The 26,122-nt window shown below is 41.5% G+C and overlaps 1 protein-coding gene across 2 annotated transcripts in view; it reads left to right on the top strand.

Moving 5' to 3' along the window:
• The window catches only part of LOC126094613 (phosphatidylinositol 4-phosphate 3-kinase C2 domain-containing subunit alpha-like), a 243,258-nt gene that overhangs the window by 148,992 nt on the left and 68,144 nt on the right, over positions 1–26,122 (top strand). For both annotated transcript variants that reach the window (XM_049909092.1, XM_049909091.1), the window contains exons 24-25: positions 1,275–1,510; positions 25,315–25,515. In XM_049909092.1, coding sequence (XP_049765049.1) covers positions 1,275–1,510; positions 25,315–25,515 — 437 coding nt within the window. The remainder of the gene's footprint in view (positions 1–1,274; positions 1,511–25,314; positions 25,516–26,122) is intronic.

Genomic DNA, 26,122 nt, shown 5'->3' with positions numbered 1-26,122 from the left:
ATGGCTTTCTGAATGTGGAAGTTTTCCTGCATTTGTATAAGATGATTGTCATGGCTTCTTATTCTCATTATTTTTTTGCAGTCGTGTTATGGAGTCTCAGATGTATTTTCTTGAACCTGTTGTCCATGTTGACAGGGAATGCTTGACATAGCTGTATTAACATCTTAAACTTTTGTAGTCCTGTCTTCCTCAGTTGCGTTAATATTACAGGGACACACACACACACACACACACACACACACACAAATGCATACACAGACATACTTCAATAATTACAGTCGAAAATTGGCAATAACATTCGATCTTTAACAATAACGTCTGACAGTTGGCAACACAAACCAAACATTGCCTCAAAACAAGTGTTCAGTTCATAGTGCTGTGAAATGTGGAAAAAACTGCAAATTGGCATTTATAAGAAGAAGAACAACACCAAAAATGCAACAGGAGCGTAATATGTAGAAAGTAGTTCACACAGCTTGAAGTACAATTCAAAATATTACTTCATAAAGGCAAAAACCAATCACTAGAACTGTTTATAACCTATAGGTACAGTGACCAAAATGTAAACTAAATAGCAAACATATATACATATGCCAGGCCACAGAAGATGCCTTGCAGAAAATAAAAGCAAAACGCATATGGCATGAAATTGTGTTTCATTCAGTTGCTGTCAGACGGTCCATAAAGTAAAAATTTTCAATATACCATAGCATTTCTCTAAGCCTACTAATGCAGTAAACAGAGAATTGCTTTTCATATGTCTTACCTTCTAAGATGAATCATAAGGCTAGTATTGTCTTGTGTGCATATCATAATGTCACCATGTGTAGGGCTTGATTAACCATTCATTGCACTGCTTTGTACATCTACAAAGCAGAGTTTGAACTGAATTTTCTTCGCCATCAGTCAGCGTTAATAATGCAGATTCCTTTGCTTGTTTGAACTGATGCAGCTCTAAAGAGGTATTCGTGAATGTGACCATGGATATGTAGTATTGCAGATATGAAAAGTTACCAAGAAAATTATATTTTAAAAAGATAATAAATTATTTTCCTTTTATTCCTTGACCAGTCCAGCACATAAAATAATCATTAATGCTCATTTAATACACACACACACACACACACACACACACACACACACACACACACTCACTCACTCACTCACTCACTCACTCACACTCTACACTACACTTAATATACACCCAATCTAAAGTGATATTCCTTATTTATATAATTGTGTATTTGCATAATTGTGTGTTTGCATTATTATAGATGGTGTCCTCTGGAATACCAGGTGTAACGAAGGAGGCAGTAGAATATGTGCAACGGGCACTTCTGCCTAACTTGTCGAATCCTGAAGCAGCTGCAACGTTTGCAAGAATGATTGAAAGTTCTTTGAAGTCTTGGTTCACGCAGTTCAATTTCTTTCTCCATAATTTAGCACAGCTGAGATTTACTGGCGATCATAATGATGGTGAACTGCTCAGTTTTATTCCCAGGACCTACACGTACGTTTGTAATATTTTATATGATCTTTGGAAGTTATTTTTCTGAATGGTTTTGTTACATATTATATGGAACTTAGTGATTCTTACATACTGATCCAGCTATTGCTTCATGCATTATTTGATTTACAGTACTCTTTGTGTCTTGATTTTAAAACATTTTAATTTGGTGGACAGCAGAGGTCATTTTATTTGGATGGTCATATTACACAAAAGTAGTAAAATGACAAAAGTTGTTGCACAAGGAGTAATGGATGCCATGTTTTATTTGTGTAGTAGTAGACATGATTCAGTTAATAGTCTGTAGAAAGAGCAGCTTGTTATGATAATTTACCACATTTTTAAAAATGAAAACTGCTAAGTATGTTAAAGAACATGAATAACTGCCGTGATGCTACAGAAACAGCTTTGTGATACAAACTCATTTATTGCTATACTGCACAGTACATGTTGTCCTCATGGCTGCAGATACCAGAAATGTGCAACATGCATATATTCATACACAATAAGTACAGCAATAAATAAAAGTTAGAGTAAGTAGGTTTTACTTGCGAGCACTAGCGTCAGTGAGCATGAAAGAGGAAAAAGGGAAATATGATAAAACACAGTTAATGAAGGTGGGGAGAAAGAAAGTGTCATGAAAAAAGAAAAGAGAAAAAAGCATAACTGGGAGAAAATCGAATTGTCGGGTTTTATGTGTGATGGGGAACAACGGGCCATACACATTACGTATTGCTGCTAATCAGTCTTTGACCAAACATTATAAGTCTGTAGCAAAAGTAATGAGAAGTAGTGTGGAAGCTGCTGTGGACTGTTGTATTAAGTCATAAGTTGGTAGCCACAAGTGTGGTGATACGTGGCTCACAACAGACATGCAAGGGGACTCTAGAGATAAATAGTACAACACAAAAGTAAACTTTACTGCATAGTGGTAACCGTGTAGCTGGTGGGGTGATGTTACTATACCAGGTCGAGTCTCTTGTTATGGGCGATGTGACTAGGTCCCGGGTTTAGAGTAATAGATGTGTGTCAGAGGCACATAAGTAAGTCTGAATTTCGGGGCAGGGGAGCACTTCTCATCACTGGAAACCAGTGGCAGCAGCATCGCTAGCAGCAGACGTGGATTCAAGACCGGGCTGTGCATGCCATCAGCACAAAGTCATTTACAGTACTTTGTGCCATAGCTCTGCCATACATGCCTGCTGCTGCCAACACTGAGTTCCTAATGGGACTTTGCATCTCTGCACCACCTACCATCTGACTCTGCCAGAGGGCAGTGAGTCGTACTCCGTGCAAAGTCAGATTGTTTGCAGAGTGCTGGGCAGTCTCATCCAAAGATGGACAGAAGCATCAGAGAAAGAGTTCATGAACATTTTTGTTTAATGAATAGATGCATCTAAGATACTAGATAAGTGGGGCTTCTTTTTTTTAAGAGGATGATGAGACGACGGGTATTTAATCTCTGTGCGGTACTGTGATATGTGGGTACTGAGGAGTCGATGAAGTAGCCACGGCATGTGGTAGTCACATAATTCATCGATCTGCAACCACACTGACTGGGGATTTTAATTTGTGATGTGATACCAACAAGGGAAAGGCCCCAGACAGGGCCAACTGATATGGTTCATGTTTGGCATGCCACTTGTGCATAACCTAAAATGAAAGACTCTTAGATATTTTGCTTCAGCAACCCTCGTTTTTGAAAAAACTACCAGTAAAGTTCATGACACACAATCAGCTCAGAACTGACACTTCCAGTTGCGACAAGGATTAGTTTTCTCCCTAATGGGTCAATCCAAGTGAAGTGATCAATAAAAATTAAGTTGGTTGCTTGACCATTTTGAAATATTTTGGTTTTTTATATGTGATTACCCTATAATTGAGAAGCTCAAAACTGTTTTTTAAATTTACCTTGCATCCTTACGGAATGGTGGCCATGTTTCTTTGTAAGTGCACGATGGTTTTTCAATTTGGAGACATAAGTGTTAATTTGAATATCTGTGACTGGGCTAAGTTATAACATTCCAGTTGACATGATTGTTTTCAGAACAGTCTCATCTAAAACATTGTTTATTACCCAAAGTACCTTAAATTAAAATATAACCAGTCAAAATAACCTCTTAAGGTTGATACTGAAAATCAAGAAAATCCACTTTTTAGGCCCAAAAATAACAACCAAGGAGTAATTTGTCAGAGTATATTTTTTTAATCCAGTTAGATATTGTACACTACTAGCCTTATATAGAGCAAGAACATTGACATATGTTTCCTTAATTTTCTAATAAATTTTTGAAATTTGAAAAATCTTAATTTTTGTACAGTTTGAAGCTAGTTATCTCTGGTGGGCCTGTATATAAAAAATGTGATTTTTGCACATTTTGTACATCTATATGATAGCAAAGTACTGTAAAAATTTCAACTTTGATATTTGACTTTAAACAAAGATATAAATTTTTGAAAATGAGAAAATAATTTACATTACACTACAGTTGATCTTATGGCTCTTGCCTAATTCATGTGTGATACTGGCTAGACGAAGTCAATTGTCATTGAAGTTAAGGTACTGAATTATATGTAAAAACTTGAAAAATTACTGAACTAAACATTTATATTATCTTGAATAATTTAAAATAAATATTTTTAGTTTACATACTTTCAAGATGTCGTGCTTCCTAATCCTAGGTGCGATTGTTAAGAACACTTATTTCTTCAGACAGCTTTCTCCCAGTTGCTGTGCTAAGTACGTCACTAGTAGATTTCTTCCATGACATTCTTGGGACAGCAGGGTGGTAAAAAATGCTTAAAAACATCATTGTTTTCCAAATGTGTTCTTTCACCATGTGCAAGTCACCATTGTCCATCATACACACATGCTGATATATCACTCAATGTTAAAGACAGAGACGTAATTCTGCTTGCACAACAATCCTCGTAAATTTCGGTTTCTGATGTTACGTAGCATCAAACTGCATTTTCTGCAGTGCTGAGGAATTCGTGGAATCCCTTGTTCCTTTTATTGCTATACAGTTTTCAAATCTGGTTTGAAGTGTTGTTTTGATATGAAGGACTGAGAACTGTATCTTCTTGATAAAAAAAATCTGTGATACCTTTAATATTATCCTTGCAAAAGGGATACATGTCCTCTGTTGTAAGAATTTGGTCTGTGGTCGTTCTTTCTAGGCTGGCTTTACTCACTTCATGTTTTGTTGTACCACCTCCTCCGTCACATGCATTTTTATCACATCAAGAGGCAAAAAAGAACCATTCAGCCTTCAATCTGAAATCAACTTTGTGGTTGCAAATATTTCAAAAATTCTTTTTGTTCTTGTATTGGCTACCACTTCCTTGTGAAAAGTATGTGAGCTTCTCAACGTTGGGCAACTTTTCTTTATGTAATTTGTTACATACTTCTGAAATACATGGACATCTGAAGTGTTTTGTTCCAAGCAGTCACATAGAATGCAAGCTGAAGAACTGCAAACTTCATCATTTTCAATTTTGAAGCACAGACCAAATGGATGCACTGTTGCCTGGTCATTAACCCTGTGGTTCCCTAGTATTTAATCTTTAACCACAAATTTAACATTTTCTGTGCAAAATCAGCTAGTACTATGCATTCGTTTCATAAAGTTGTGCTTTTTTGTTCTTCAAAAACTTGCTTTGGATTTTAGTAACGTAGTGACGACTTTTGAGATTTTCTAAGTTATCAGTTACAGATTCAAAGTACTCTTCCAGAGATTTAACCATTGTTATTACTATAGCTGTGTCAGTTATGACCCATTGTTTGAAGGTAACATTGTCAGGCATTTCCTCGTCAGATTCCTTAAACAATCCAAGAATGGTTTCTTTACCAGAGCATTTATCACACAAACTCATCATGCAGTCATAACTGTTAATGTCACAGACCATTAAATCTAGTAACTCCTTGTAATTAATGTCATTGAGTTTTGCACCTACAATCATTAGTTTGACTTTTTGATGACATAAACACATACAGTGTGTGTTCCTGAGGAGCTGACCAAAATACACCTCTTAGGATGAATGTCACAAAATTTTGTCCTTCCAATTTTGCATTCAGGATGAGAAATTTTGAAAGCTACATAAAGTTCATTTAAATTTGACAGCACTAGGCATTTCTGATTGATCCTTTTAACTCCACTTACAACAACTCTTTTGCTGTCTTTGCTACTCGGACACATTCTGCTGTTTTATCATCTTCAAAAAATTATTGTATCTATACAATCCTTTCTTCACTTATACCTGATCCTTTTATCTTTCCTAAAACTGGTAGAATGCCTTGCTCTTTTACAAATTTTCGAGTAAGTTTAACCAAATGATTAGAAACTTTGAAGTCATGAACCATTTTTTTCTCTTCACCATGAATCTGGGAGCAAACTTAAAATATTAACTTCTTTAGGTGTCACTGAATTTCTCGATTAAGCTGAAATACTCAGTGTGAGATGATTCCGGAGATAGGTTTCCTTCTTTTTTATAAATACTGTTAGTATCTGCGTTATTAAAGCATGAGTCTAAGTCTTTTGTAATTTTGTCTGAAATTTGTTTTACGTTGCTTTCTGTAGCTGCTTTTCTTTTTCTGCTACTCAATTTTCTCATTTTTGAAGCAGGAGATACTTCTAAACTAGAACTAGCAAAAACCAATTTGCTAATAGCTTCCTCATCGGGAGTATAAATGTCATTAACAAGGCTACATGATTCTGGCCCCACGGCATGAACCATGGACCTTGCCGTTGGTTGGGAGGCTTGCGTCCCTCAACGATACAGATAGTCGTACCGTAGGTGCAACCACAATGGAGGGGTATATGTTCAGAGAGGTCAGACAAATGTGTGGTTCCTGAAGAGGGCAGCAGCCTTTTCCGTAGTTGCAGGGGCAACAGTCTGGATGATTGACTGATCGGGCCTTGTAACGCTAACCAACACGGCCTTGCTGTGCTGGTACTGTGAATGGCTGAAAGCAAGGGGAAATTACAGCCATAATTTATCCCGAGGGCATGCAGCTCTACTGTATGATTAAATGATGATGGCGTCCTCTTGGGTAAAATATTCCGGAGGTAAACTAGTCCCCATTCGGATATCCGGGCGGGGACTACTCAAAAGGACGTCGTTATCAGCAGAAAGAAAACTGACATTCTACGGATCGGAGCATGGAATGTTAGATCCCTTAATCGGGCAGGTAGGTCAGAAAATTTAAAAAGGGAAATGGATAGGTTAAAGTTAGATATAGTGGGAACTAGGGAAGTTCGGTGGCAGGAGGAACAAGACTTTTGGTCAGGTGAATACAGTGTTATAAATACAAAATCAAATAGGGGTAATGCAGGAGTAGATTTAATAATGAACAAAAAAATAGGAGTACGGGTAAGCTACTACAAACAGCATAGTGAAGGCATTATTGTGGCCAAGATAGACACAAAGCTCACACCTACTACAGTAGTACAAGTTTATATGCCAACAAGCTCTGCAGATGATGAAGAAATTGATGAAATGTATGATGAGATAAAAGAAATTATCCAGGTACTGAAGGGAGACGAAAATTTAATAGTCATGGGTGACTGGAATTCAGGAGTAGGAAAAGGGAGAGAAGGAAACATAGTGGGTGAATATGGATTGAGAGAATGGGAGAGAAATGAAAGAGGAAGCCGTCTGGTAGAATTTTGCACAGAGCATGACTTAATCATATCTCCCCCCTGCGGGTCCGGGGATTAGAATAGGCCCGAGGTATTCCTGCCTGTCGTAAGAGGCGACTAAAAGGAGTCCGTCCCCCTCACGGGGGTAGTTAGCGCCTGCGTCCGGAGACGGACGGTTCCACGACCTCTATTTGCGGTCATTTTGCTTTTTCACTTCTCGTTTCTTCCTACCTTTGGTTGGTTCCTTTCTTTGCTCTTCTCCACCTCACTGTCTTCCTTACTCTTTCCCCTGCACAATCTCCTTGCCTTCTTATTGCCTTCTTCTCCTTGCCTTCTTATTGCCTTCTTCTCCTTGCCTTCTCATTGCCTTCTTCTCCTTGCCTTCTCATTGCCTTCTTCCCCTTGCCTTCTCTGGTCTCCGCCTCGGCGTTTGAGACAGTCTGTCCTCTTTCTCCCTGTCTCTCTTCTTTTTCCTCTTCTTCCTTCCTCCCTGTGCGTGCCTGAAGGCCGACCCACGCGTTCGCACGCGACGGGGTAACGCGTAATTCCCCGCCTTGGGTAGACATGTAAGGCACGCGTGTACCCCTGGTAAAGGCCAGGCCCGGGGAGGGGTGATTGCCTGAGCTGATACCTTCTGACCATGCCGATTGGTCCCTCCATCTGTTTCTCGGGAGGTGTGACCTGAGGTGTAAACATTCACCTAAGGCGGGAGTGCCCTCTGAGAGGGTCCCCACAAGGAAGGAGCGCGCCATCGGAGACGCTTGCAATCATGGGGGATTCCTCCGCAATGGATTTCACTCCATCTCTCTCGACTTCTGCCCAAAAACGGAAACGTGATCAGCCACCAGTGACAAAAGTACTACCGCCTGCCCCACAGTTCCTCGTCGTTTCTTGATCTGAGGACGGAAAGGATTTTTCCTCTGTCAACCCTTTCGTTATCCAGAAGGGCGTAGATGCCATAGCTGGATCTGTCAAATCTTGTACCAGGTTGCGTAACGGTACCTTATTACTAGAAACTGAGAGCGCCTTTCAGGCACAAAAAATGCTTCGGGCCACACTCCTGTACACGTTCCCTGTCCGGGTGGAGGCCCACCGAACTTTGAATTCGTCTCGTGGTGTAGTCTATACTAGCTCCCTCGACGGATTGACTGACGAGGAGATTCAATCTTTCCTCGCTGAGCAGGGCATGACGGCTGTCCATAGGGTCATGAAAAAGGTCAACAATGACCTTGTACCGACCCGGACACTTTTCTTGACCTTCGATAGTGTTAAGCTGCCATCGCGTATCAAGGCGGGCTACGAGGTTATTTCTGTTCGCCCCTATGTCCCGACACCTATGCGCTGCTACCAGTGTCAGCGGTTCAATCACACTCGACAGTCTTGTTCCAATGCGGCTAAATGTGTCACTTGTGGCAGGGATGCCCATGAGGGTGACTGTCCACCTCCGTCTCCTCGTTGTGTGAACTGTCAGGGTGACCATGCCGCATCCTCCCGCGACTGTCCTGTCTATAAGGAAGAACGCTGTATCCAAGAAATTCGGGTCAAAGAGAAAGTGTCCACCTCGGCTGCTCGCAAGCTATTGGCTAGTAGGAAGCCCACGCTTCTCCCAGCGGGGAAATACAGTACTGTCCTCGCCTCTCCTCGGACTACCCGGGAGGTGGCAACCCAGACATGCGATCTGACCTTCAGCACCACGGTCGTCCGTTCGGCCAGTGCTAAGATCGCGCGGTCGACGTCTCCTCTTCCTCCCATCACCCCACAGACACCAGCCCCTTCATCAGCTTCTGCTAAGACGAAGACCCAGAAGTCAGATGCACGGGCCTTCAAGAAGGAACCATCCCGTGCAGACATCCTACGTACCTCAACCTCCCAGCCTTCGACCGGTACTTCCACCAAACGTCCTTCCAAGTAGGCTCATAGGAAGCACAGTTCTCCTTCTCCGCCACGGCGCATTTCTTCTCCTGCGCCACCCAGCGGTTGCCGCCCCAGGCCGTCATCCGTTTCGCCTGGCCGCACCGCTGGTAGCCGAACATCTGGCCGTTCACCGGCGGAGGAAGCTCCCCCTCCCGGCCATCCTCCCAAGATGGCCGATGAACCTATAGACCCAATGGATGATGACTGTCCGCCTACTGATAGCGGCGGCAGTGCTCGCTCGAAGCCAGGCCCTCAGCGGCCTTCGAGGTGACCCCTTCTTTCATTTTCCTTTCTTCTTACGATGGCACTTATTCACTGGAATATTCGCAGCATTCGCTCCAACCGAGAGGACCTGAAGTTGCTGCTCCGCTTGCACCGTCCGCTCGTCGTAGCCCTCCAGGAAACGAAGCTACGCCCATGCGATCAAATTGCCTTGGCACACTACACCTCTGTGCGTTTTGACCTACCCCCCGTGGTAGGTATCCCAGCTCATGGAGGGGTTAAGTTGCTGGTCCGGGATGATATTTACTACGATCCCATCACGTTGCAGACCGGCCTGCAGGCAGTTGCCATCCGCATTACTCTCCCCACTTTTACATTTTCCATTTGTACCGTTTACACTCCATCGTCATCTGCCGTTACCAGGGCAGACATGATGCAACTTATTGCTCAGCTGCCTGCGCCATTTTTGTTAACCGGAGACTTCAATGCCCACCATCCCCTTTGGGGCTCTCCAGCATCCTGCCCGAGGGGCTCCCTGTTAGCAGACCTTTTCAACCAGCTCAATCTTGTCTGCCTCAATACTGGCGCCCCTACTTTTCTTTCGGACACATCTCACACCTATTCCCATTTAGACCTCTCTATATGTACTCCCCAACTTGCACGCCGGTTTGAGTGGTATGCACTTTCTGATACATATTCGAGCGACCACTTCCCGTGTGTTATCCATCTCCTGCAGCATACCCCCTCTCCGTGCTCCTCTAATTGGATCATCTCCAAGGCAGACTGGGGGCTCTTCTCTTCCAGGGCGACCTTTCAGGATCAAACCTTCACAAGCTGCGATCGTCAGGTCGCACACCTCACGGAAGTCATTCTCGCTGCTGCTGAATATTCCATCCCTCACTCTACTTCTTCTCCACGTCGCGTACCGGTCCCCTGGTGGACTGCAGCATGTAGAGACGCTTTACGTGCTCGTCGACGTGCTTTACGCACCTTTAAACGCCACCCTATACTGGCGAATTGTATCAATTATAAACGATTACGTGCTCAGTGTCGTCGTATTATTAAAGAAAGCAAGAAAGCCAGCTGGGCTGCTTTCACAAGCACCTTCAACAGTTTTACTCCTTCTTCTGTTGTCTGGGGTAGCCTACGCCGGCTATCTGGCACTAAGGTCCACTCACCAGTTTCTGGCTTGACGGTCGCGAATGACGTCCTTGTGGCCCCTGAGGATGTCTCCAATGCCTTCGGCCGCTTTTTCGCAGAGGTTTTGAGCTCCGCTCGTTACCACCCTGCCTTCCTCCCCCGCAAACAGGCAGAGGAGGCTAGGCCACCTAACTTCCGCTCCTCGAATCGTGAAAGTTATAATGCTCCATTCACCATGCGGGAACTCGAAAACGCACTTGGCCGATCACGGTCCTCCGCTCCAAGGCCTGATTCTATTCATATTCAGATGCTGAAGAACCTCTCTCCTGCGGGTAAAGGTTTTCTTCTTCGTACATACAATCGCATCTGGATTGAGGGACTTGTTCCCGCATGCTGGCGCGAGTCTATTGTTGTCCCAATTCCTAAGCCGGGGAAGGACAAGCACTTGCCTTCCAGTTATCGACCTATCTCGCTTACCAGCTGTGTCTGTAAAGTGATGGAGCGAATGGTTAACTCTCGATTGGTTTGGCTGCTCGAGTCTCGACGCCTACTTACCAATGTACAATGTGGATTTCGTAGGCGCCGCTCTGCTGTTGACCATCTGGTTACCTTGTCGACCTTCATTATGAATAACTTCTTGCGGAAGCGCCCGACCGCGGCTGTGTTCTTTGATTTGGAAAAGGCTTACGACTCCTGTTGGAGGGCGGGCATTCTCCGCACCATGTATACATGGGGCCTTCCCGGTCGCCTCCCTCTTTTTAATCGTTCCTTTTTAATGGATCGCCAGTTCAGGGTACGTGTGGGTTCTGTTCTGTCAGACACCTTTCGCCAGGAGAATGGGGTGCCACAGGGCTCAGTTTTGAGCGTCGCTCTCTTCGCCATCGCGATCAATCCAATAATGGATTGCCTCCCAGCTGATGTATCGGGCTCCCTTTTCGTGGACGATTTTACCATCTATTGCAGCGCACAGTGTACATGTGTCATGGAGCGCTGTCTTCAGCGTTCTCTGGAGTGTCGCCAATGGCTTCCGTTTTTCTGCCGGGAAGACGGTCTGTATTAACTTCTGGCGCTACAAAGAGTTTCTCCCACCATCCTTACGCCTCGGTGCCGTTGCTCTCTCAATCGTGGAGACAACCAGATTTTTAGGCATTGACAGGAAACTTAGCTGGTCTCCACATGTGACATATTTGGCCGCCCGTTGTACCCGTTCTTTAAATGTCCTCCGTGTTCTCAGTGGTATGTCGTGGGGAGCGGATCGAACCGTCCTACTTCGCCTATATCGGTCGACCGTCCGCTCCAAGCTGGATTATGGGAGCTTCGTATACTCCTCTGCACGGCCGTCCATCTTACGCCGCCTCAACTCCGTACAACATTGGGGTTTACGTCTTGCGATCGGAGCGTTTTATACTAGTCCCGTCGAGAGTCTTCATGCTGACGCTGGCGAATTGCCACTCACGACTCTCTCGACCGTCAATACGGGTTGTATGTCTCTGCCCTGCTACCCCCTGGAGTTCGCTTTCGTCGTCTCCTTCAACACCTTAATTTTTCACTCCCAGCAACCTTTCGAGTGGGCGAGAGCCACACGCCACCTTGGCTCCAGGCTCAGGTCCGCGTTCATCTTGACCTCAGCTCGCTCCCAAAAGAGGTTACCCCCGGTTCGGTCTACCACTCCCGTTTTGTGGAACTTCGTTCGAAGTTCATCCATATGACTTTCATTTATACAGATGGCTCTAAGACCAATGACGGGGTCGGGTGTTCTTATATTGTCGGGGCACAAAGCTTCAAATACCGGCTCCATGGCCATTGTTCGGTCTTCACAGCTGAGCTCTTTGCCCTCTACCAGGCTGTTCTTTACATCTGCCGCCACCGACATTCTGCTTATGTCATCTGCTCCGATTCCCTGAGCGCCATCCAGAGCCTCAGTGATCCGTATCCGGTTCACCCTTTCGTGCACCGGATCCAACGCTCTCTTCGGCAGCTGGTGGACGTCGGTTCTCCGGTTAGCTTTATGTGGGTCCCTGGCCATGTCGGTATCCCTGGGAACGAAGCTGCAGATGCCGCGGCCAAGGCTGCGGTCCTCCAGCCTCGGACAGCTTCTTGTTGTGTCCCTTCGTCAGATTTTAGCAGGGTTATTTGTCGGCGCATTTTCTCGCTGTGGCATGCCGATTGGGCTGCCCTTACAGACAACAAGCTTGGGGCCTTGAAACCTCTTCCCGTGGCTTGGACATCCTCCTCACGCCCTTCTCGGCGGGAGGAGGTAGTTTTGGCCCGGTTAAGAATTGGACACTGCCGGTTCAGCCATCGCCATCTGCTGACGGCTGCGCCGGTGCCGTTCTGCCCATGTGGGCAATTGCTGATGGTCTGCCACATTTTAATGTCCTGCCCGGATTTTAACGCACTGCGTCTCGATTTTAACCTGCCATGTACTTTAGATGCCATTTTAGCGGATGACCCACGAGCAGCTGCTCGTGTTCTTCGTTTTATCAATTTGACAAACCTCACTAAGGACATTTGATGATGCTGTTTTTTAATCCTATGCCTGTCAGTCTGTCTTTTATCGTGTTTTCCCTTTTAGTTGTTGTTTTAAACTTGTGCCTCGCGGTGCATTCTTAACGTAGTCAGGGCGCTAATGACCATTGAAGTTGTGCGCCCTAAAACCACAAAAAAAAAAAAAAAAAATTAAATTAAATTAAATTAAAAAAAAAAAAATTAATCATATCTAACACTTGGTTCAAGAATCATAAAAGAAGGTTGTAGATATGGAAGAATCCTGGAGATACTAGAAGGTATCAGATTATATATTGGTAAGACAGAGATTTAGGAACCAGGTCTTAAATTGTAAGGTTTTGACTCTGACCACAATCTGTTGGTTATGAACTGTAGATTAAAACTGAAGAAACTGCAAAAAGGTGGGAATTCAAGGAGATGGGACCTGGATAAACTGAAAGAACCAGAGGTTGTACAGAGTTTCAGGGAGAGCATAAGGGAACAACTGACAGGAATGGGGGAAAGAAATACAGTAGAAGAAGAATGGGTAGCTTTGAGGGATGGAATAGTGAAGGCAGCAGAGAATCAAGTAGGTAAAAAGATGAGGGCTAGTGGAAACCCTTGGGTAACAGAAGAAATATTGAATTTAATTGATGAAAGGAGAAAATATACAATGCAGTAAATGAAGCAGGCAGAAAGGAATACAAACGTCTCACAAATGAGATCGACAGGAAGTGCAAAATGGCTAAGCAGGGATGGCTAGAGGACAAATGTAAGGATGTAGAAGCTTATTTCACTAGGGGTAAGATAGATACTTCCTACAGGAAAATTAAAGGGACCTTTGGAGAAAAGAGAACAACGTGTATGAATATCAACTCAGATGGAAACCCAGTTCTAAGCAAAGAAGGGGAAGAAGAAAGGTTGAAGGAGTATATAGAGGGTCTATACAAGTGCAATGTACTTGAGGACAATATTATGGAAATGGAAGACGATGTAGATGAAATGGGAGATATGATACTGGTGAAGAGTTTGACAGAGTACTGAAAGACCTGAGTCGAAACAAGGCCCCAGGAGTAGACAACATTCCATTAGAACTACTGACAGCCTTGGGAGAGCCAGTCCTGACAAAACTCTACCATCTGGTGAGCAAGATGTATGAGAAAGACGAAATACCCTCAGACTTCAAGAAGAATATAATAATTCCAATCCCAAAGAAAGCAGGTGTTGACAGATGTGAAAATTACCGAACTATCATTTTAATAAGCTGCAGCTGCAAAATACTAACACGAATTCTTTACAGACGAATATAAAAACTGGTAGCAGCTGACCTCGGGGAAGATCAGTTTGGATTCCGTAGAAATATTGGAACACGTGAGGCAATACTGACCCTACAACGTACCTTAGAAGATAGATTAAGGAAAGGCAAACCTACATTTCTAGCATTTGTAGACTTAGAGAGAGCTTTTGACAGTGTTGATTGGAATACTCTCTTTCAAATTCTAAAGGTGGCAGGGATAAAATACTGGGAGCAAAAGGCTATTTACAATTTGTACAGAAACATGAAAGGGAAGCAGTGGTTGGGAAAGGAGTGAGACAGGGTTGTAACCTCTCCCCGATGTTATTCAGTCTGTATATTGAGCAAGCAGTAAAGGAAACAAAAGAAAAGTTCGGAGTAGGTATTAAAATCCATGGAGAAGAAATAAAAACTTTGAGGTTCGCCGATGACATTGTAATTCTGTCAGAGACAGAAAAAGGACCTTGAAGAGCAGTTGAACGGACTGGACAGTGTCTTGAAAGGAGGGTATAAGATGAACATCAACAAAAGCAAAACAAGGATAATTGAATGTAGTCGAATTAAATCAAGTGATTCTGAGGGAATTAGATCAGGAAATGAGACACTTAAAGTAGTAAAGGAGGTTTGCTATTTGGGGAGCAAAATAACTGATGATGGTCTATGTAGAGAGGATATAAAATGTATACTGGCAGTGGCAAGGAAAGCGTTTCTGAAGAAAAATTTGTTAACATCGAGTGTAGATTTAAATGTCATGAAGTTGTTTCAGAAAGCATTTGATGGAGTGTTGCCATGTATGGAAGTGAAACATGGACAATAAATAGGTTGGACAAGAAGAGAATAGAAGCTTTCAATATGTGGTGCTACAGAAGAATGCTGAAGATTAGATGGGTAGATCACGTAACTAATGAGGAGGTATTGAATAGAATAGAATAGGGGAGAAGAGGAGTTTGTGGCACAACTTGACAAGAAGAAGGGATCAGTTGGTAGGACATGGTCTGAGGCATCAAGGGATCACCGATTTAGTATTGGAGGGCAGCGGGGAGGATAAAAATTGTAGAGGGAGACCAAGAGATGAATACACTAAGCAGATTCAGAAGGATGTAAGTTGCAGTAAGTACTGGGAGATGAATCAGCTTGCACAGGATAGAATAGCATGGAGAGCTGCATCAAACCAGTCTCAGGACTGAAGACCACAACAACAACATGATTCTGATTCTGGATCCACCATAAATATTTTTGAGTAATGATTTGGGCAAAGAGAATTTCCAAGAGTCACAGTGAGTTTCACGCAGGAAGCTAATTTACCCACAGTTTCACGCAGGAAGCTAATTTACCCACAATTAACAAAGACATATGTTCAAGTTTTACTATTTCCCTCAAACCTTTAATAACTGGCTTTTTATGAACAGTGAGTGGATCAGAGCATTTTTTTCCCAAAAATGTGATTGTACCTCAGAATGTTTTTTCTCATGATAGTCACAAACTGATGATACAGAAGACTTACATATCTATCTTCATCAAAGTCATTAACTTTGAAACTGAACCAGAAACTGTTTTGCGACTCAATTCACTTACTATCTGTCCAATAGAGTACTGTTCATTCACTTTATTTCATTCCAATTAATCTTTGAAATTAATTTATTATTAAATTTTAAAATGATTTTAGTTAATTAAAAATTACACACACAACAAAAGCACGTAAAATATTCTCCACTCTTACTCAAGTATATACATCTGCTCTGAAAGAGGTTTCTGAGCAGATTGACTAAAACAGTGCCACACGCAGCAAATGTAGTGGGGGTACACAGTTCATGTACAGACTGGTCACTGACGGCTGGGCTCCCCTGCAAACTTATAACTCTGTCGACTGAGCTTGTGTACATATCTGTCTTGAGGACTAAATTCATGCACAAAACTTCTCAACAATAGAGAAATTTCACATGTTTATGGTTACTGGTTATCACTGTTAGCATTCAACCGCGATTCTTATACATATATTTTAACAACGCGTTTCAAGAGACAATGCTCCCATCATCAGGTTGTAAAATCTATGTCATGAAATTAAACGGACTAAAAAGACAAAATACCATCACAAATAGTTGGGAAGTCCATAGAGTAAAACAGAATTAAAAGTATATTGGACTGTGGGTCCTCGTCTTACATTGAAGTTGCTGACACAAGTCGATGGCTGTCCCATAGCTACCAAATATGCTGTCGCACTGTACTGGTTCGGGAGCTGTTGTGGACTGACTCGCCTAGGTGTTGTGGCGTGGTTACAGCCGTGTGCTTGACGGTAACGCTATGTTATTGGGCGCCTGGTTTCCTTATTGCATTGGTCTGCCATCGTTAGCCTCTCGCAACCCCGTCAGTGACATGCTACAAGTTTAAAGTCTCATACCTACCCTAACATAATTCTAAAAACCCGCTAAAAAATCTCATTTCTTTAAAATTATCTTGTGCATTTAGAATATTGCTTTGTTTCTTTTCATGGATAGCTATCTTGAATTCCTCTAGTAAATCAAGTCTCCTCCCTTTCTTTTCTACATGCAATGTATCTACGTTGTCTTCTATGCTATTAAGGAGATGGGCTGTTTCATATGTATGGTTCGCAACAGCTGATTTGTCATAATTTCCTAACCTGACCGCATCTTTATGTTCTTTATACCGGATCGCGAATGATCTTCCTGTCTGCCCTATATATTTTGCATCACAAGTTCTGCACTGAATCTTATAAACTCCCGATCTTCCAAACTTATTTCTCTTCTCGCCAATATCGTGCTTAAGACTATACCTCACTAGATTATTAGTCTGAAAAGCTATTTTAACATCGTATGGCTTAAAAATATTTGCTATCTTTTGTGAGACTGTTCCATAGTATGGCATCATGATAATTTTCACTTTCTCTCCATCAGGTTTTTTCTTTTCGCGCTTATTACTTTTCCGTAACAGCTTCTTTTTTTTTTTTTTCTCTCTTGCATAGGGCAGTCAATATACCTATGAGCGAAAAAGGTAGGGAGACTGAAATTAATACCGTTAAGAGAATAGCAATGAATAATGGTTACAGAATAGATATGGCTAAAAAACTGTTACGGAAAAATAATAAGTGCGAAAAGAAAAAACCTGATGGAGAGAAAGTGAAAATTATCACGATGCCATACTACGGAACAGTCTCACAAAAGATAGCAAATATTTTTAAGCCATACGATGTTAAAATAAATTTTCAGACTAATAATCTAGTGAGGTATAGCCTTAAGCACGATATTGGCGAGAAGAGAAATAAGTTTGAAAGATCGGGAGTTTATAAGATTCAGTGCAGAACTTGTGATGCAAAATATATAGGGCAGACAGGAAGATCATTTGCGATGCAGTATAAAGATGCGGTCAGGTTAGGAAATTATGACAAATCAGCTGTTGCGAACCATATATATGAAACAGCCCATCCCCTTAATAGCATAGTAGACAACGTAGAAATATTGCATGTAGAAAAGAAAGGAAGGAAACTTGATTTACTGGAGGAATTCGAGATAGCTATCCATGAAAAGAAACAAAGCAATATTCTAAATGCACAAGATAATTTTAAAGAAATGAGATTTTTTAGCGGGTTTTTAGAATCATGTTAGGGTAGGTATGCGACTTTAAACTTGTAGCATGTTACTGACAGAGTTGCGAGAGGCTAACGATGGCAGACCAATGCAATAAGGAAATCAGGCGCCCAATAGCATAGCGTTACCGTCAAGCACACGGCTGTAACCATGTCACAACACCTAGGCACGTCAGACCACAACAGCTCCCAAGCCGGCACAGTGCGACAGCATATTTGGTAGCTATGGGACGGCCATCGACTTGTGTCAACAACTTCAATGTAAGACGAGGACCCACAGTCCAATATTAAATCACATGTTTATTATCATCATTTTAAACTTGTAATAATGTGCTGTGTAATTGCGAATAAACCAAGATGTGAAAGGGCAATTTTTTAACGTATTATTAAGCAAAAGTTCCTACTGTTTAATATTTTATTATTAAAATAAATAATACTAACTAAATGTAGGATGTTAGTGTTAACTAAATATAGGTCACAGCTAAATTTTATTACATTCAAACACTAAACAATTTAAATAGGCAACAAACTTAAGATCAGCTGTAGCATTATGTGAATTATTTCCTCATTTTCAAAAACTCATATCTTTGTTCACAGTCAAATATCAATGTAAAAATTTGTGCAGTACTTTGCTGTCATATAGGTGTACAAAATGTGCAAAAATCAAATTTTTATATTCTGTCCCACCAGAGATAACTAGTCCTAAATTTTACAAGAAATTAAGGTTTTTCAAACTTAAGAAATTTATAAGAAATTAAGGAAACATTTGTCATACTGCATAAAAAGCTAGTAGTTTGAGTTTTAACTAGAGAAAAAAATGTTCTCTGATAAATCGATCCTTGGTTGTTATTTTTGGGTAAAAAAGTGAATTGTTTCAATTTTCAGTGGCAAACGTTGGAGGTCATTTTGACTGGTTATTTTTTTAATTTAGGGTATTTTGTGTAATAAACAATGTTATAGAGGAGACTTTTCTAAAAACAGTCATGTCAATTGCAATGTTGTAACTTAAACCAGTACAGAGATATTCAAATTAATGCTAATATCTCCAATTTGGAAAACCACCATGCCCTTACAAAGAAACATGGCTTTCTCGACAATAGCACACCACATGTCCCGGTTGTCCACAGTGAAAACGTACTGGTTGGTTATCCTGGGTCCTTCAGATGTCAGTCTTCCTTGGTGCCCAGACAGGTTCCTCATGCGGCATTGTAGGAACGTAGCTTCACCTGGATCTCAACTTTTTCACCATTTTAAAGGGAAATGAACGGTGAGAGATTGGGTTCAATGTCTGTTCCACTTCCTCCCTTTTGACCTCTTGAAGCGTCTCAGTTTTTTACTCACTGTGCAATCCAAGTGCCTTCTGAACTTCCTCTCTCACTATCTGACGACGAACACTTGTGAAATCAGTTCCTTCCTCCATCACAGACATCAATAAGACATTTGAAAGCTGTTCAAACTTCTTGCGTGTAATTCTTTTTTGATGCCTTGTCTCGATATACTGGCATCATTTTATGACATCATCTTCTGTTGAAACCTCCTTCAGGATTAGGTAAATTATTTTTAAAAAACTGTTTTGAACTTCTCAATTACAGGGTAATCACATATAAAAAAATCAAAATATTAAAAAATATTCAAGCAGCCCTCATTGGATCATTTTATATGTATTGACTCTAATGCTCTTCTTCACAGTAATCTTACTCAGACTTGCTTTCATACAGTGAAGCTTAAAATTTTATTTCTTTACTAATCCAAGTCATTTGAGAAACTTATTTGCCTACTTGATTATTCCTTATTAATTTACTTACCTTATTAATCCTCTTATTCCTACCAATTTCAATCTATAAATGAAAAAAGTAAAAATACTGCAGAATGCAACTGGCAGTCTAACACAAGTTTCCTGCTTCCCAGGCAGATTGGTTGCTACAGCAGCTGCACTTTTATTAAACAGTGCATAACTTATGGGTAGGTACATAAGTGGTAATCAAAATCATTTCTTTCCTCAATTTGTATGAAAATACGCATCTGTGGACCTCTTATATGTTGATAAAAATGTACAGTCATCAATTATCTATCAATTCTGAGGCAGTTGTGTATCATGAACTTTAGGAATTGTTTTCTCAAACACAGGGAGGGGGAGTTGAGCCAAAGTATCTCAGTCTTTCTCATTTTACATAGTATACAAGTGACTAGCCAAATATGGGCCTAATTGGTTGGTTGTATCTGAGGCCTTCCCATTGTAAAGTTACTTCTGACCTCTTTTTTCCTCTCCTTTTAAGTTCCAGGCTTTGTGCTCATGTTATCACAGAAAACAAATCATTATTCATCAGAATGATCACAGTATTGATATGTTCTCGCTTGGAACTTGAGTAAAACTGGAGGTCACAAGCATAGAAATGATATTTATGGATGGACAGAACAAAGTCAATATCACTGACATACAAGGGAAACAAACGTGGGTCTGGGACTGACCCCTATGACAGTCCTGAGAGAACGTGCTTTCAGGGTGACTTTTCAATCCACAGACAATATATTGCTGTGTGTTTTTAAATAGCCTTCAAACCAATCCAAAACACTATCTGAAGAATTTAGTTGTCACATTTTTCTCAGTAATACCTGGTGGTTATAATTCAAGTGCAGCTAGTCATGGAGGTCCAGTGTTGGCTGTAATTATCATGCGGCAGCAAAACTTGGTAAATATGCTGATGCATTAATGCAGAATTTGATTTAAGCTGGAAAACAATTAGTTCCAATTTTAGTCACCAAATGAAAATCTGGTGCTGTACAGCATCTCTTCATTGTCTCTGGTGCTCATATTGAACAAATTGTGTAAGCGATAGTCAATAACAAAATCAGCAGTATGCCTTTCTCATTTGTTTTAAAACCCACACTAGATTTCTGTGAGTTGCTGCACTTTTATTAAACCAGCCGGTATGTCAAAGATAAAAATATCAAAGGCTTTACTGAAGTAAAAAGACTGGACCTTATGTCTTCACAGTTTAGATATGAAAGTGATAAGAATTCATTACAAAAGGACATAAAACTTATTATGCGGTGGAATATTCTATGAAGTAAAAATAGAGATAAGCAGTAACTGTGTTCCTTTTTGAGAGTGTGTTTTCTTTCTCAAAATTGTCAGTTAATAGTTTCAACTGTGTTGGAAGAACTTGCCAACAGTCACTTGGAGTGTTCAGGCAGATTTCAGAAACTGAAACCAGGGTTGCTAGACAGATATTTGAAACTAACCCTCTCCCTTTGTTTGAAATAGTGGCTAAAACAGATGCTGAACAATTTAAGAGGAGCAGCAGTAGTTTTTTCTGTGTAACAGTTCCTCTCACAACGTATATACATGTAAATATAAAGTAATCTGTAATTAATTTTGTATCATTATCAGTGTAAGTAGATAGCACTAATAATTCATTGTTGGTATACTTTTCGGAAGTAGTTTACAGTGGCTGTTTCCATATTCTAATGTAAGAGATCTCTTCAAAAGAATTCCGGAACTTTGTCCACAAAATTTTTCTGCACTTACCTTTTACCTATTATACCTGGTGTCCTTCGAAATACTCTCCTCTACAGTTGATACACCATTCCCAATGCTGTTTCCACTTCCAGAAGCAGTCTTGGTGCGCCCCTTGTCGGATTGCGCGAAACACCGTCTGTGATTTTTCTTGTATTTCATCTGTCGTTACAAATCTTCTTCCTTTCAATGGTGTTTTTAACTTTGGAAATAAAACTGCAGGGGCCAGATCTGGACAGTATGGGGGATGAGGCAGCACAGTGATTTCGTTTTTAGTGCAGTAGTCACACGACAACAGGGATGAATATGTGGGTGCATTATTGTGAAGCAAGAGTCATGAATTGTCTTGCCGCATTTCAGGCCATTACCTTCTCACATTTTCTCCCAGGCGTCGCAGTATGTCTCAATAGTACCGGTGATTAACAGTTTGTCCCTGTGGCATGAATTCCTGATGAACTAATCTTTCAAAGTCAAGAATATAGATGTCGAATGACGACCTGAATGAGGGTTATCTTTAACTTGTCTGGCCATTTTTAAACTGTTTGAACCATTCATAACACTGAGTATGGCTTAAGCACTCATCACTGAAGGCTTCCTCTATCATTTGGTATGTCTCTGTAAAGGTTTTCTTGAGTTTCATGCAAAATTTAATGCAGACACATTGTTCCTCTGACTGTTTCATTTCGCAGACTGTGCGACACAGCGTTTAGCTCCAACAAACCATTGGCACAAAATTACAAATGTTCTGGAATTTTTTGAACAGACTACTTATAACTTGACTTGTTTAATACTGTCACAGAAGAAGCTGAGTAGCACAGTCACCGTGGTGTAGTGGTTATGATACTGGACTGTTGCATGGAGGGTCACGCGTTCAAAACTCACCTGAACTGTAACATTTTAATTTCTATATTCGGTTTGAGTACATTCTAGAAGTATCCACAGATGTCAAGAATCATTGTACTGGAATGTTCTGTAACTGTATATATACCATATGTGTTCTGGTCGGAGGCAGTTCGCTCCGCGCTTTTGTATGTGCAAGTGCTGAATAGACAGTCGTTAAGTGAAGTTAGTGTTCATCATTCATCTAATTACACCTTCCTCTATATGACATTATTCTGGTGGAGGCACCAGTTATTGGAACTTGTGGTAGCACACATTATCGACGACACAGTGGCTCCCATCAGGCCACAACAGAGCCACCGTTTACGTGGCAAGAAACCCGAGTTCGAGCCATATTCAACAGATTGCAATCTGTTGGAGACAGAAGAAGAGGAAGAGGAAGAGGAGGAGGAGGAGGAGGAGGAGGAGGAGGAGGTGTCCGATGACAGCAACTATGTGCCACCACATGAGACATCCTTCCGGGTTCGCTGGTGACAATGGCCAAGATCCAAACAAGTGGCCGAAGGTATATGAGCGTATAGCCAAATTTAACAAATGGGATGACACCGTGTGTTTGGCTAACGTGTTTTTCTACTTGGAGAGCACTGCCAAGCAATGGTATGAGAACAATGAGGAGAAGTTCACAAGCTGGGAAGTATTCCAGGCGGAACTGCGCTAGTATTTCGGTGACACACGATGACAGAAGTGCAAGTCTGAAGATACATTAAATTGCAGGGCACAGCATCCAGGAGAAACTACAGCATCCTACATTCAAGATGTCTTGGAGCTGTGTAAAACAGTAAATCCTAGAATGGAGGAGGAAGATAAGGTTGCACATCACTTGAAGGGTGTTGCTGAGTACATGTATCAAGCCCTACTCCTGAAAGAGGTTTCAACAGAAGAAGATGTCATAAAATGATGCCAGTATATCGAGACAATGCATCAAAAAAGAATTACACGCAAGAAGTTTGAACAGCTTTCAAACGTCGTATTGATGTCTGTGATGGAGGAAGGAACTGATTTCACAAGTGTTCTTCATCAGATAGTGAGAGAGGAAGTTCAGAAGGCACTTGGATTGCACAGTGAGTAAAAAACTGAGACGCTTCAAGAGGTCAAAAGGAAGGAAGTGGAACAGACCTTGAACCCAATCTCTCACCCTTCATGAGATCCAGGTGAAGTTACGTTCCTACAATGCCGCATGAGGAACCTGTCTGGGCACCAAGGAAGACTGACATCTGAAGGACCCAGGATAACCAACCAGTATGTTTTCACTGTGGACAACCGGGACATGTCGTGTGCTATTGTCGAGAAAGGCGCCTGCGCCAGAAGACAGCAGACCAATCTTAGCTGACAGCAACTCCGCAACAACGAAGATAAACAAGATGATGTGGGTACAGGACAATGTAGGTCACATCGCCGCAAGCTAGCCCCTGGAGAGGACGCTCCCCAACATACCAATCAAGTTCTCCATCACTGTTTAGAAGCTCCAGCCAATCACCTAGCTTAACCTGGAAAACTGAATGGTCCGAACTTCCTTGGTGGTGAGGCCGCTGTAGAGAAAAATCCTCCGGCATTGATCACTACAAAAATGATAGGAAACTACGTCGATATCCTCATGGATGGCTAACCAGCCCAAGCTCTTGTGGGCTCTGAGCATCATATTCAGTCATTTCGGAGAAGTACCGTCGCCAGCTGCTGAAAACGATACTCATCGACAGCAAAACATCTCTGCTGAAGGTGGCTAATGGGAAATATATAAAACCTACAGGAAGATGTGTCATTTGTGTGGGTATAAGTGGCCATTCACAGTTGTTACAAATCATCATTCACTTTGTTGGTTGACAGGTCTTAAGGATCCAACAGGACGACTCGCCAGGTGGGTACTATGTCTTCAAGAGTATGACATTACCATAGTGAACAAAAGTGGAAGAAAACACCAAGATGCCGACTGTCTCTCAAGAAACCCTGTGCGAGACCATCAAGACTTTGATGAAGATAGTGACTGTCTCGCTGCACTCTAGGATGTCTTTGCTGAGTAGAAGGATGACGCCTAGATATCTCAAATTATGCTTGCCTTAAATCAATCAGAGGATGTGAAAGGACAATTTAAGGTAGTTAATGGATTACTTTACAAGAAAAACTTTGATCCATTTGGAAAGAGGTGGCTACCAGTGATTCCTAAACACATGCGCTTAGATGTTCTACAGAAATTCCATAACACACCTGAGGCCAGACATTTAGGATTTATCATGACATATGATAGGAGCCGCAAGAGGTTTTTCTGGTCAGGTTTAATTAGGAGTGTGCATCACTATGTGTCGCACTGTTGAGTGTGCCAGAGGAGAAAGGCAGTTCCTCAGAAACCACCAGGCCGACTCATACCAATTCCACCAGGCGAAATGCCTTTCTGGTGTGTTGAGGTTGACCTCCTTGGACGATTTTCAATGTCTGTTAGTGGCAATAGATGGATTATTGTTTGCACTGATTTTTGCTGAGTAGCACAGTCACCGTGGTGTAGTGGTTATGATACTAGACTGTTGCATGGAGGGTCGTGAGTTCAAAACTCACCTGAACTGTAAAATATATTTGGTTCGAGTACATTCTAGAAGTATCCACAAATGTCAAGAATCATTGTACTGGAATATTCTGTAACTGTATATATACGATATGTGTTCTGGTCGGAGGCAGTTCGCTCTGCACTCTTGCATGTGCAAGTGCTGAATAAACCTTCATTAAGTGAAGTTAGTGTTCATCATTTGTCTAATTTCTCCTCCTACGTGTCAATATATCAGTGGCTCTCCTTCATGCTGGAATTTACAGAACATGATCTGCACGTAAATAAATTCCTGAATCAATTCAGTGTCACATGAAATCTTTCTTGGAGACTGTGAGTACAGTTAGTAAGCTATTGGAACTTGCAAGATGTTCATATCTACTGAAAATGCTGAATTAAACGAGACTGTGGTTTGTGTCTGCCACGTGTGTGTGTGTGTGTGTGTGTGTGTGTGTGTGTGTGTGTGTGTGTGTGTTTATGTGGAGGGGGAGGGAGGGGGTGAAGTTTTATTTCTTTGTGTTTAAGACCACTAATACTTAGTCCAATTTACTTTGCAGGATGCAGCAGGAAGGACGAATTAAAAGTGTGCATGTATATGGTTACCAGAAACGTTATGACCCAGAAAAATATTATGTATATATATTAAGAGTGGAGAGAATCAATCAGCCAGATCCTACTTTCTTGTTCCGGTCATATAAAGAATTCTGTGAGCTTCATCAGAAGCTTTGCATCCTTTTCCCTCTGGCCAAATGCTACAGGTAAGTTGGCTCTGCTTTCTGCATTAAACAGACTTGTTATGTTGTTTTTAAATGAGGGTTTAACATCGCATAGATTCCAAAAAAGCAAAATATTGCAACAACAATCATTTCGATTATAGGTATCTCTTCCATAGTAATTAATATTACTTAGTATTAGTTTTGTATAGTAGTACCTTCACTTCTTTTCTATCAGAAGGAAAATACAGTTCAGAAAACTGTTGAATTACAAAGAAGCAGAATAGCCAGATACTACTTATCTCCAGAGGGTGGAAATTGAAGTACTGCTTGTAGAAAAACAGAGTAGAAACAGCTGTTCTCAGTATTCCAATCCTTGGGGGAAGAAAAGGGTGTTTAGAGAATGGTAGAAAGGAAGGGAAAGTCACAGAGATTATAGTCACCACTCACCCTAACAACAATTGGATCCCTCTCCGTTTAGAGTTGAGTACCTTTACCATCCATTCCTGCTTTCTCCAGCTAATCCCTCTTCCCACCCAAAGGAAGGAACAGAAAAGTTCTATAACACAAGAATAGTATTTTCTGCTTTCAGTAGTTAATATCAGCAGTATTTATATTTTCACCACCTGTGATAACCATTCACCAATGACTT

The sequence above is a fragment of the Schistocerca cancellata genome, chromosome 8, assembly GCF_023864275.1.
Source record: "Schistocerca cancellata isolate TAMUIC-IGC-003103 chromosome 8, iqSchCanc2.1, whole genome shotgun sequence".
Taxonomy (NCBI): Eukaryota; Metazoa; Arthropoda; class Insecta; order Orthoptera; family Acrididae; genus Schistocerca; species Schistocerca cancellata.
This window is presented reverse-complemented; position numbering and strand designations above follow the sequence as displayed.